A 13,903-nucleotide genomic window follows, 5' to 3' on the forward strand; every position below is an offset into this window, starting at 1 on the left:
GAGTTGGATGTCAGGGATGTTTCAGTCCCTATTGCTGACACTCCAATCAACTGTGGTCCACCTTCGTTTGTGGAAACACAGGCTGCGGTGAACCGGTTGAAATGGGATAAAGCTCTTGGGATCTGCGCCATCCATGCTGAACTTCTCAAGGCTGGTGCAAATGCTGTACTCGTGTCGTTGCATGCAGTTCTGTTTTCTGCCTGGAACACAGGCATCATCCCAACTGACTGAAAGAGGGTCTTGTTGTCCCTCTCTGGAAAGGGAAGTGTGATCGCCAAGACTGCAACAACTACCGAAGGGTGACGCTGCTCTCAGTGCCGGGCAAGGTCTTTGCTCGGATGATTATTGATAGGGTTTCCCACCATCTGCTTGAGCACCAGCATCCAGAACAGTCAGGCTTTACACTGAAGTGGTCAACAATAGACTGTATCCTTGCTCTTACGATCCTCACCGAACGCAGTCAAGAGTTTCGGCAGGGGCTGCTTGCAGCGTATGTTGATCTCTGTAAAGCATTTGATTCAGTGAATCGGGATGCCCTCTGGAGGATTATTGGTCTTCGTAGGGTGCCACCAAAACTGGTTAATCTGATGTCTGAACTATACTCTGGGACTGAGAGTGCTGTGAGATGTGGTGGTACCATCTCTGACTTATTTCCAGTTGTTACTGGAATTCGTCAGGGATTTGTACTGGCCCCCACACTTTTCAGCACTTGTATGGACTGGATTCTGGGGAGGATGTCGGAGAGATCTGTCGGAAGGAATGTCAAGATCTCTGACCTTGATTTCGCAGATGATGCAGTCAACTTTGCGGAGACTCTAGATATCCTTTTGGGGGCCCTCGAGGTGCCGAATGAGGAGTCGGAGCTGCTGGGATTATGGGCTTCCAGGGTCAAAACTAAGATCCAGGCTTTCAATGACATCTTGGATGCTACTATCCTGTCTGTACCTGATTGTGGCGAGGATGTTGAGGTTTCAGAGAGAGAGTCACTTACCTTGGCAGTGATATTCATGTCTCTGCTGGCTGTGAGCCAGAGGTCAACAGACGTCTGGGTCGGGCCTGGGGAGTCATGGATTCACTGGATCATGGGGTGTGGCACTGTCGGTACCTATTCAGGAGGATGAAAGTCCGAGTATTCAGGTCCTTGGTGCTTCCAGTTTTGCTCTCTGGATGTGAGACTTGGACTCTGACCAGGGATCTGAGACAGAGACTTAATTCTTTTGGTCCCAGGTCTTTTCGGAGAATCCTTGGCTATCGCTTTTCGGACTTTGTATCCAACGAGCGGTTGCTGAGAGAGACTCAAATGAGATTTTTTACCTGCATCGTCCGTGAGCATCAGCTGCAGCTGTATGGACATGTGGCTCATTTTTTTGACGCTGATCCTGCTCACCAGCTTCTCTCAGCGAGGGAGCCTCATGAGTGGAGGAGGCCAATGGGCCGACCACGTGCCTTGTGGTTGCAGCAGGTTGATCAGCATCTCAACATCTCAAAGAGATGGGGATGGGCCAGGCATCTGCCTGAGGGATGGCCAGACGGAGGCGCTTTTGTACTGGCGGAAAGTGGACGCAGCGGTGCACTGCTACGGCGCATGCTCCCATACCTGATCTGACCTGATTCAAACCCAGACTAGACTGCTTAAAGGCGAGTGTGCGCATCTCTAAGCCATCCTGTCAGCCCAGAGAAATAGTGATCGGAGAGAACAAAGCAAACAGAATACGGACAAATACATGGATTGTATCTCAAGCTTTCCAAGAATATTCCTTCGTAAGAGTTTGCTTGTGTATCCATCTTGTCCACCCCATGCGTCCTCTTTTACTTATTCTTCCCCACATCAGTTATTTGCCCAAGCCTCCCTCGATTTTGTCCCACAAACCCAATTGTTGGTTTTGCCTCCTCTTTCTACTGTTCCTTTTGTTATGTTGTGTCCTTATCCATTCTGTTTTCTCGCTCTTCCACAAGCCTTGACTCTGTGCACAAAAAAGCCTCATGCTATTCATGAATACAACAAAAAAACAAAAAAAAGCAAATAACATTCTTGTCATGAATCGCAATCTGAGGGCAATTGCTTTGTCTCCAGAAAAATCAATTCCAAGAATGTTTATGTCAGTTTTGATCTTTCAACGTTGAGCAAAGTTTGTGGACAAACAAGACATGCAATTACAATAAAGGCATTTCAGTTGGTGAAGGGTTATGGGGATAGACTGATGTTGCACAAGTGAGAAACCTGTGACGAGTGGGATGGAAGATCGGTACAAATCGGAGATTCAAGGCAAGGTTATAATAAGGTACCTACCTGTGTACGGCCCCCAGAACTCCTTCTGTGAACACACAAGTCACATGATCTCAACAGTAGCCATTTTTGTCCTGCATAATCCATAAATTGACAAATACTGGATATTATTTTTCACAACATCTCATCTGGTGAGATTATCATCATCAGATCAGATTACATTTGTAAGGAAAATGTTTACATGCAATCAAAAGTTGCGTTGCAATGCACACAGTTGAATAACTTTGCAATGCATGACATCCGATCATCATGCACCAATTTAATAAACGAACATCTCACAGCATCATTTTTTTTCTCACCGTCGTTTCCTCGTTCTCGAAGATCTCTCGTGCTTCTTCCCAATCACATTGTTCCTCCCTGCATTCTCGTTCCATGTCCCCTTTCTTAATTTCCTCCCAGAACGTGTTAGCACGCCGCGAACGTTCCAAAAACAGCCGCGCTTCTTCCTGCTGCAGAAACACTGAAAGAGCCAGATTCCCCTAAATCAGACTTTTGGGATCTAGCAACGTAAGTAAGTCTTCTCTAAAGCACGTCCCCGCTACACACATAAAAATCTGTCGGAAACAAACGAGCCAGTTAATGGAGCATTGTTTCATCTCGGTCACAATTTTTCAACTCTCATCTGTGGACATTTACTATCACTCACTAAATTAAACTATAAGGCGACCGCAAGAAAAACTCATCACAACACCAGCCACACTTGACTAAGCAAATTCATATTCTAAAGAATTATGTACATAAAATTATGGCAAGTCTGGGAGAAAGATTTACACTTTAAATGCAAAATGAGGGTCACCATGAGATTGCGCATTTATTGTGCTTACAGGCGCCAGAAAGCAATTCTGCTACTTTAATGAGTTGAGTATATTTCCAAAAAGTCCATGATAAATCTTATGATGATATTTTTGTACGTCCGTGGACATATGACCATGCCATTCAAGTATAGTACTTAGCAGGTGGTTATCGGTCACAAAAATAAGAAATACTTATTAGGCATTCATCCCGATAGCCATTCAGCCGTACAGCCATCTCTGCAGTCTGAGTCATTTTAGGGTCAGGAAGATATTCAACCGGTTTACCAGGCAATCTGTCATGTAACACATTCGAGCATCGATGAAATTAACCCGTTGTGCCCTGTGATGTGGCATTGTGTAAGGCCGAGCAACACGAAACACAAACCCACATCGGCGGAACCAGCTACAGAGCTGAACAAACAGCCGTCCAAATGAAATCCACTAAACAAACTGCCAACTTGTCGTATGGCCATAGCAACTTTCAAAACTTATTCATCCACACAATCGTCTTGTGAAACTGTTATAATTACGGATTTATGGCAGATGTTACAACCATAACAACAATGCATCGGTTTGCACATTGCTTTTTGAGAACTTTATTGTAATAAAAGAAACAACTTGTGACATTCTTCCACAAATCCAAAGTGGAAAGCTTACCTTTCATGAGAGCAGGAGGTGTGAATAAGATAACCATGATGAAGAAGTGAAATAACATGATTTTATGAAATAGCCAGCTGACTATGGACACGCAAATCAAGCCGGTTTGTTCTTTCTGCTTCACTCCCTCCCCGCCTTTTCCTGAATACAACTTTTGTCGCTCTTCCTGTCGTTCCACCCCTCGTACTACACACGGGCTGTCTTCAGGAACACAATAAAATGCATCACTCCATTCTTCATCTTTCGCTATATGCTCCCAAATTAATACATCACTATAAATGATTGTTATATACAATGTAATCACTCGTTGTTGTGTTGCTGTTATGTTAAATCTTGTTTATAATCCCTTGTGGCATGCCACAAATTGCATTTTTAATGGTATTTGTCTCATGAATTGATTGTTCTGTCTCTCTTCAAACATGTCCTGTCATATTAAGCTCTAATTTGATGTTTGTTTGTTGGTGTCAAGCCTTTTGTTACTTTCATTTCCTTGGCCTTCCACTTTTCAGAATCAGAATGAATTTAATGGTTTAATGTTGGTGATCCACAGTTCCTCCACTGATAGCTACATTGTGAACATGCATTCATTGAAATTCTGACAACCACATGTAACACTGTTTTCTCAGCACACATGTTCGAGTTTCTCAGCAGCCAAGGTCTAGTGGACGAGGTGCACTATTGCGGAACCTGCTGCAAGACAGTTGTGTTTCAAGCAAGTCACCAAAGCTGGCTGTGCTGATAATGAGTAACATAAGGATAAAACATCTGCTCATGTTTGTGAAATAGCCAGCTGACTATGGACACGCAAATCAAGCCGGTTTGTTCTTTCTGCTTCACTCCCTCCCCGCCTTTTCCTGAATACAACTTTTGTCGCTCTTCCTAAGGATAACATAAGTAACATAAGGATAAAACATCCCACTCAATGGCTAGCAGGATGGTCTAGAAATACGCATGCTCGCCTCTAAGCTGTGTAACGTGGGTTTGAATCCTGACCCAGCTATAAAATGTCATCCATTGTGCCATCCCTTGGATGGACGTTAAACATGGCATCCTGTCTTCCGGCTGTATTTGGTGGATGTTAAAGATCCCACGGTGTTCTTTGTGAAGAGTAGAATGATCTATCACCGGCACCCTGAAACAAATTCCAAATTCCCCAATTGCTGCATTGTGTTTGGTGACAAAGTTGAAATACGATGGAAAGTACAACAGAGTTAAATACTGGGACAAAACGACTTGGACAAAGAGGAAAGTGAATTTTCTAATCAGATTGTCAGTAAAATACTGCTTTGGAGGCACAACCAGGAGATTATGCACACAACTAATGGAGCTAAGCAGAGATGATTAACCAGTGCTGTCAACAAACACACATCATGTCCTTATTCTCTGTTCATGAATTCCTGTTGTGCCCTGTAATGTGGCATTGCCCTGTTTTATATTAACCTCCACCATCAAAGATGGATGGAGGTTACCGTTTTCACCCTTGTCTGTTTCTTTGTGAACAGTATTATGGAAAAACTCCTGGACGGATTTCGACGAAACTTGGTGGGGGGGATTAGGTATGGTCCAAGTATCATGCCATTAGATTTTGGACTTGGTCCAAAAAAAAAAAATAGTTTTTCAAAAAAATTTCGATTTTATTTGAAAAATATTTGAATTCTTTTTTTGCATTTCTACATGTTTTAAGTGATTTCCAACCCCCCCCCCAAAAAAAAAATTCGTTAGAGAAAAAAAAAAATTTTGCAACTTTTTTTCAAAAAAATTTCGATTTTTTTTTTGGCATTTCTACATGCGCGTCGATCTAGTTTAGTTTATTCAATCGTGGTTCAGTAGAGTCTGATCCGTTTCGACCTACAATGAATAGGATATCAGGTTCACTTAAGTGACCCAGCAGTATTGGCGGCGGAGGTTTTGCACTCTACCGAGTGCTCCCCTCTAGTTTTGTTTTGTTTTGAGTTTGCAAGATGTCCTGGTTCTCATGATTTTTACTTTTTCAACTCTGATAGTTTGGATTATCAGAGTTCATTCCAATCTCTTTCACCCTCCAAACCCAAACGTGAATATTCAAGAACAAACCACGTTGCAAAGATTCCAAGGAAGGTTTACTTAGTGAACCTTTGATGGAAATGGAACTTTCTTTTACACTAATTTTTATTTGGTTTCAGGTTGGCCTGTAAGTGTTCTCACCAAAACCACTGGCTCATAATGTGTGGAAGCAAGGTTTTAATCCTGTATACATTATATACCATGTTTCTTGTTTACAAATGTCCTTGTATTATATGTACAAGTACAATGATGTCGACTCACGTCTGTTCTACTTGTATTTATGTCCAAGCTCCTCCATGAACCTTAGATCAATGCAAAAAAGTTATGAATTTTTGTTAACTTTATTTTCACTATCTTATCTGTTACATTTTGACCTTTCTTATATATCCTTATATTTTCTGTTTCCCCAGTATGCTGTCAGTTGGAAAAATCCATGGCAGCATTATGGCTTCAGATCACCACTCGCTTCAATTATATATTGTATGATTATTTAAATGATCCCAGTCAAGAAATAATAAATTATGTAAAAGTATAAGATTTAGCCAAAATATTGGGGTTTATAAAAGAGGTTGGGGTGGGGTGAGGTTGGAGGAAGATGAGAGAGGTGGTAACAAACAAAATTGTACTTATAGTAGAAATTCAATAGTGTTGTTCCAAAAGTAGCAAAAAAACATGTCACTGATGGTCCCTCCAACAGATTCATTTCAATGCCAGAGTGATTGTATATTCTTTCTATCTCTAGCCTGACCTCCATTTCCCACATACTCTTACACAAGCCAGCTTGATTCATTTTGCTTATTTTGTTATATATATATATATATATATATATATATATATATATATATATATATATATATATATATATATATATATATATATATAGATAGATAGATAGATAGATAGATAGATATAGATAGATAGATATAGCCTGGTGTTGGTGTAGTGGTTAGGGTAGCGGCTTGGGATCCAAAAGGTCCTGAGTTCAAGCCCCATTGGCCGCTCAAATTAATACACACCAGGAGGTTGACTCAGCCTGTCATCCTTCTGAGGTCGGCGAAGTGAGTACCAGTGTACTGGGCCCGGTGTATGCCCCGGGTTAAAATAGGTGTACCATATCCCTGTGTCGTAAGAGGTGACCAGGGTTGCGTCAGGAAGGGCGTAAAATCCGGCGTAAAACCTGTGCCAAACCACTATGCGGATCATACGGATGATCCGCTGTGGCGACCCCTAACGGGAGCAGCCGAAAGAAGATATATATATATATATATATATATATATATATATATATATATATATATATATATATATATATATATATATATATATATATATATATATATCTTCAGCCTGGTGTTGGCGCAGTGGTTAGGGCAGCGGCTTGGGATCCAAAAGGTCCTGAGTTCAAGCCCCGTTGGGCCACTGAATTAATACACCAGAGGGTTGACTCAGCCTGTCATCCCTCCAAGGTCGGCGAAATGAGTACCAGTGTACTGGGCCGGTGTATACCCCGGTTAAAATAGGTGTACCATATCCCTGTGTCGTAAGAGTCGACCAGGGTTGCGTCAGGAAGGGCATCCGGCGTAAAAACATGTGCCAAATCACTATGCGGATCATACGGATGATCCGCTGTGGCGACCCCTCACGGGAGCAGCCGAAAGAAGAAGAAGATATATATATATATATATATATATATATATATATATATATATATATATATATATATATATATATATATATATATATATATATATGTGTGTGTGTGTGTGTGTGTGTGTGTGTGTGTGTGTGTGTGTGTGTGTGTGTGTGTGTGTGTGTGTAATGGTCAATGCACCCATCTGTCCGCTTTGTCTGTCACATGCTCTGTCTCACACACAACTTTGCCATACCATAGTACTGTATGTTCATCTTGCGGCACATTTTGGAGAGTGTGGCAACATTGATGGGTCGGTTTCTGGTACTAGATAGTGATAAAATGGACAAGTTGAATTTGGACATGCATTATAAATATGTATGCTGTATGTATATGTACAAAATATGTCTGTAAATGTTAATTTGTGTGCAATGGCATGTTATAATTGCAGTTGTAAAATAAGGTGGTGGTGCTGGGATGGATAAAATCCCCTATACAGGAGGGATAAACGGATCAAAGATGGATAAAATCCCACACAATAAACACCATTGGGTGTTGGAAGAATCTGATAATTATAGCATAAATAGATATAATTAATAGTTACCCCACGCACACAAAGTGAAAAGCGGAGATAAGCATTTGGTTCACTTGTCTGTCTGTCCTGTTAACAAACATCAGTTTTATGATCAAGGAACAACTTGATTTCATTTGAATGTTGCATTTTGAACAGGACTCGGAAAACAAACCTGTAGTTTAGCAGTACCTTAGCACTGAATTTGCTCTGATCGCAAATGTGCAGAGAGGAATGATATGATATTTACCCTTGCTGAAGGAGAGGGTATTGCATTTGGGTCCATTTGTTTGTTTTATGTTTGTTTGTTTGTCTGTGTCTGTCTGTCTTTGTTTGCCTGCACAAAACTTTAGTGTTTTTCTATGCAACTGCTTCTTGGAATGAGACTAAATTTTCATAATCGGAGCGAATACTCATGTAGATGTTGTGTCGATAATTATGACATCATAGGTCACGTGGTGTGGCAGCCATGTTGGAAAAATGTAAAAATTTTGGATCTCTGTATCTCTGAAAACGCGCCAAGTTAAAAATGGAAACTTGCCACATGGCAAGTACTCCTCATGGGGAATGAGTGATTTTTTATGACCTAATGGGTGCCTTTGTTATGACGTCATTATTGCATATGAAGAACGCCACATCTGATCATTTTGAAAATTTTTGAGGGTCATCTCGGGCTAAAATCAAAAAATTGATGACATTGGTCATGTTAGTCCATTTGCCGTTATTATGTGTTCCATTGTCAACCTTGTTGATGTGGAAAGTATATGGTTTTATGATTGTTTTGGACTAACATGGGTCCATTAATAAAATTCAGGTTGGTTGCCGGGGTGGCTTCCTTGGGGAACTCCTGTAATTTGCAAAAATTCAAGATGGCTGCTACAGGTCAGACGATGGGGCTAAGTTTTTAATCGGTCAACATATAATCCTGTGTAATACCTCTTTTCCATATGATTTTGACATGAGGAATTCAATTTTGGGGTTATTTTTTACGTTCAGGAATAAATAGAGGTTCACATGAAATGTCCATAACTATTTTCTGCTGAAAATTATGCAACACCAATGCAAAAGTGAAGTCATGAATGGTTCACAACAGTATGTTGATAATCAGAAAGCATACACATTGTCATGTCATCATATTGGACATCTTAGGAACAGAGGACGTAGAGCCAAGTAGACAACTTACGTATTGTTCATTCCCATTCATTGTACTCGTCCCCTTCCATATCCTCGTCTCTTTCTAGTTCTGCTTCGACACTCCCTTCTTCCACTTCACTTTCACTGTCCTCCACAGTCTTGTGCGGGTTGAAGCACTTGTCACTGCAACCACAAGTGCAGTATAGCATGCAGGAGATCTTTGCATGGTGACAACTGCAACTTGCAGTACTGCAGGCCTTCCCCTCTGCTTTGCATTCACACCACACAACATCCATGAGGTCCAAAGGGGCTGGTGGAGTAGCAGAAGTTGCTGGCACTGGGATTCCATCTTTGATGTCCCATCCATATTTTGTAATGTCAAGTTCAGGTGGGGCCTGCTGATCAGCTGATTTTGCAAGTACTGTCTGTAGATGTGCACGCAAAATATGTAGGAAGAGATTTATCTCAGTTGGAGGTAATGCCATGAGCTTGAGGGGCTTGCCAGACTTCCTTGTGTACATATAGTACCTCATCTCACTCATCATGGTACCTTCTGCCTGACCATACAGGGCACAGAAGAATGTCCGCCCTGATTCCATGAGCTGTTCATGGCTTGCGTTCAGCTCGCCAAGTGCGGAGTACAAACCAGGAAAGTTGCCAGCTGTCAGTGTCTTCAGGGCTGACACTTTGCCCTTGCCATATGGGTATGATGTGGTATCTGAGCCAGTGATGTAGTGCATTCCCAAAAGCTGCAGACACTTGGGGCCAAGCTGGTCACAGGTGGTGTTGATATCCCAAATTGCTCCATCCCACCTTTCCATCTGCACTGTGGCCTGGATAACCCAGTTGCACTGGTAAACCATCAATACAAAACATCAGTGTCATCAGAGAGGATACGTATCACTCTTGCATTACATTCAGCAGCCATGAGCAGGTGTGAGATCATTGTAATGTCTGCTTCATCATGGTTGAACGCACCATGGTTACGGCTCTCCACAGTAACTCCTTCACCAAAGTTATAGGTACTCAAAACCTTGGACAGCTGCAACTTGTTCTGCTTATTTTTCAGGATGGTATCTCGACGAGGCAGGGGTGTGTTTAATGTGAGGTCATAGTTGATGGAACCAATGCCAGCACGCCTCACTCGTTCATGGTCCTTTGCAGAAACATCATAATATTTGTCAAAGACCAAGATCTTCTGACCAGCAATGGTAGACAGCCTTGTCTTGATGGACTCAACTAAGACTGACACAGTTCCCCTGAAAGACCAGACAATATGATAGAGAAGTTGGCTCACGTCAACAATGGTAACATCTGGTTGCAGATGCTGTTGTGCCTGAAGACAGAGTTTGTGTGCCAGTGGTGCTTTGTTGCCTTTCCTTAAGCACCCATATTCATCAATCAGTGAGGGGGGTACTGTGCAGAGCTCATACTGGAAGATAGGTCCTAGCTCCATTCGTCTTTGCTGTCTAATAGTCAGCAGCCTGAGGAAGATGGTTTCTCGATCAAAGATCGTCTTGTCCCCAATTTTCACTCCTTTCTGTAAGTGCTCCATTGTCTTGATGGGGCATGAGATGGTTGCATGGAATCCACCTGGAAGGGATGCATGGAACTCTGAAACCATTTTCTGACCAATAACCACGGAATCCTCAACATTCATTTCAGCTTCTCGGGGAGCAATTCGACCATTGGCAATGTTGTACAGATGTGGTGAGTGATTCTCAAGAGGATGAGACACATTCGACAATTCAAGTAAAATCTGGCATCTATCATCTGCATCAAGTTCTTTCCTCTTCTTCCCCTCCTCCTTGTGACGTGGTCCGATTCCTGTGTCCTTTTCTCTCACTTGGTCTTCATTGTCCTTGTTTGAGGAGTCAGGGTAGATGTGCTCCATTGTATCTGAGATGTAGGCAGTGACAGGAAAGGAATCGATCCACTCTGCTACCATCTCTGGAGAAAGGGTCATACCCTTGAGGCCACCCTTGCCAATTCTAATAGCAGTTTGTTTACCGAACTGATCAGAGCTCACACCATTCCAAATGCCTTCCTGATGACAACACACAAAAGCACCTGATATGAGCTCTGACTTGGCATCTGGTGGCAGCAGATAGCGCATCTCCAGAAGGTGATGGGTGATGTAACGGGCATAGTGATGGTGACCAGCAACAAAGAAGTAGGGAAGCATGCGTTCAAGTGTTAGCTGTTGCAGCAGGAAGTCTGCCTCCCTCTCACTATGCAGAAGTTGATGAACAAGCAGAGTAGGCTTGATGAAGTTATCAACCCAGTGCTTCCCAGTTGGGTGCTGTCTGCATGTCTCAAGGTAGCTGTACAACTCCTGGAATGTCTTGGAGCTGGTGGTGAGGAAGGAAATGAGAAGGGCAGTCGAAACCATCCGGAAGGCTCTCATTGATCGAACCCAGGACTTGCCACTCATGATTCCTGCCAGGCCCCCGAATGCTGAACTGATGAGAGTCTCAACACCAGACACATGCATGAGTTTGCCAATGCAACCACAGAAGGACTGCACAGTGTGCATTATCCCAGGCCTCAGAATCACATTTTTAAAGTGATCAACGCCATGCCACTTGATTTGGCAAGCCACCATGTCGAGCTGGAGATCCACAGAGATGTGGACATAAGTCATTCCCATATCAGTCAATGACTTCTGAAGATACTCCAGTGAAGTCACTACATTGTCTGGATGAGAAGCTATGGCATCAATAAGGGGTCCGAACATGTAGGTACTTTCTGGCTTTTTTTTCTGCATGACTGGTGAATGCTTCTTGGTTGTTGAACCCACCCCATTCCATGGCGTTCACCTGTGTGCTGACTGTGTTTAGCCACTTCATGTCCTTTTCCTGTGCAGCAGCTAAACTAGCTTGCCGGGCACACACTTCTTGGTAGGAGAATCCAGAGGTTGCATCCACAGCCGGGGGGTTCACTTTGAATGGCCTAGTGTAGTGCTGCAGAGGAAGGCTCCCTGATGAACTGCTGCTTGTCCTAGACTGGGCAGCTTTCTTAGACAGTCGTGGGATAATAAGGTCGTTCTTCCCTGGGTGAGCATGCCCATGCTCAAGAATGCCTGCAGGATGGGGTTGCTGAAATTCATGTGAGAGGACATGAGTAGTGCGCCGACCATTATGCGTGAACACTTGCAGATCAAGATTATCAAACCAGGCAAAAATATACCAACAGTTCTACTCAAACCCATGAATTGGTGGAGAAGCTGAGCATTGTCAGCGAGAAAATGAGCAGCGGATTTCCTGAATCTCAGGACCTCATCATATGACGTTGTGGACCCATGTTCATGAAGGAGCTTTAGAAGATCAGAACTGCCATGGCGGTGCAGTCGTTTGACAGCCAGTCCTAATGTTGTCTGATTTCTGGTACCTGTAACATGACTTTGAATTGACTGGCTCAGGCTTACAGATTTCTTGGTCATTTCACCACCAGATACTAAGTCTGAAATCAACCTCAGTAAAGTTGGGCTTGTTGCCTTGATTGTGTTGGCTTGTGTAAATTCTGAGAGGTCATAATTGGCACTGTTGTACTTAACTGAGTGTGCTTCCTTCTTGATCTGCCTTGCCACAGAATCAATACTCCTCTCATCTGCAACATACACTTTAACCATTTTCAGATGGTTAGCAATGGACTCACGGAAACCAACAATGGTAGCACATCCATCTACCCGAACTAACATAACGTCCTTACTCATGCAGTCTGTTAGTTTGCTCAACATATCACGTCGAGTGAGTTTGCCACCAAGATCACAGTACAGGGAATGCAGTTCAACGCTATTCCACATCTTTGACCTGTCACAATTCATGCGCCCTATGACGTTCTTTAGGGCACTTTCTTCTGCAACACCAGTTGGCAAATCAGCATATTTAGGGACTGTCATGAAACTGTTATAACAGCGTACATGGTATTTGCACTCAGCCGCAAGGAGATCAACCAAATATCCAATATGTAACTTGACCGTTCTGGCTACTTCATCATTACGTTGCTCAGCAGCATTAATGATGGCATCTTTCATAGTTGGGATGGGATTACCTTCCTTGTCAAAATGTTCTTTAGTCATGCACTGACGAACACGATCCCATCTTTCTGGATGTTTGTCATCAACAGGTAAACATTCTTTGCCACAAAAAAAATGCAGTCACGTTTGTAAACAAACGCACCACTGCCTGTTGCCTGTGTGCGGGATCTTGTTACCTTCACATTCTGCGAAAGGTTATGTTTTGGTCGCTGTGTATTTATTTATTTGTGAATATGTGTGTTTGTTTGTTATTCGCATAACTCAGAAAGTATTAAACCGAATTGCATGAAATTTGGTGGGATGATTCGTGAGTATCCAATGACGATTTGATTAGATTTTGGGAGCAATCGGGTCAAAGGTCAAGGTCATGAAAAGGTCAAAAACACTCTTTTGAGCATAACTTCCTTCATAATACAGCTATCGACATGCAACCACCGCCATATTGTTCCATGACGAGATACCTTTCGGATATGTAGTGTCGGATTTGACGTAATGTCATCAGAAGTGTGTCTAAATGACGTCACAAGATTACGTAAATTTTCAATTTTTGATCTCATCAGTTTTGATCATACCGTTTTGTAGGACTTACCTTAAGGACGTCACACACCAAATTTGACTTCGATCGGACCGACCGTTATGACGTCATTGACGTTTGAACATGATGTTTTTCAATTGTGGCTAAAATGTCCTGATATTTTACATTAAATATCTATATAATTTATAAAGCAAAGTCTCCCAAATCCAGGCA

The 13,903-nt window shown here is 42.5% G+C and overlaps 1 protein-coding gene across 1 annotated transcript in view; it reads right to left on the minus strand.

Annotated features, from left to right (window-relative positions):
• Positions 1–3,949, minus strand: part of LOC147022978 (coagulation factor X-like) — a 72,032-nt gene extending 68,083 nt beyond the window's left edge. Inside the window, exons 1-3 of the mRNA XM_085887968.1 lie at positions 3,739–3,949; positions 2,587–2,747; positions 2,291–2,315 (exon numbers count right to left, since the gene is read on the minus strand). Coding sequence (XP_085744094.1) covers positions 2,291–2,315; positions 2,587–2,747; positions 3,739–3,796 — 244 coding nt within the window. The 5' untranslated portion in view covers positions 3,797–3,949. The remainder of the gene's footprint in view (positions 1–2,290; positions 2,316–2,586; positions 2,748–3,738) is intronic.
• Between the last annotated feature and the right edge of the window lie 9,954 nt (positions 3,950–13,903).

Source organism: Eptatretus burgeri, chromosome 7, assembly GCF_056783735.1.
Source record: "Eptatretus burgeri isolate ZD-2024b chromosome 7, Ebu_testis_v1, whole genome shotgun sequence".
NCBI classification, from domain to species: domain Eukaryota; kingdom Metazoa; phylum Chordata; class Myxini; order Myxiniformes; family Myxinidae; genus Eptatretus; species Eptatretus burgeri.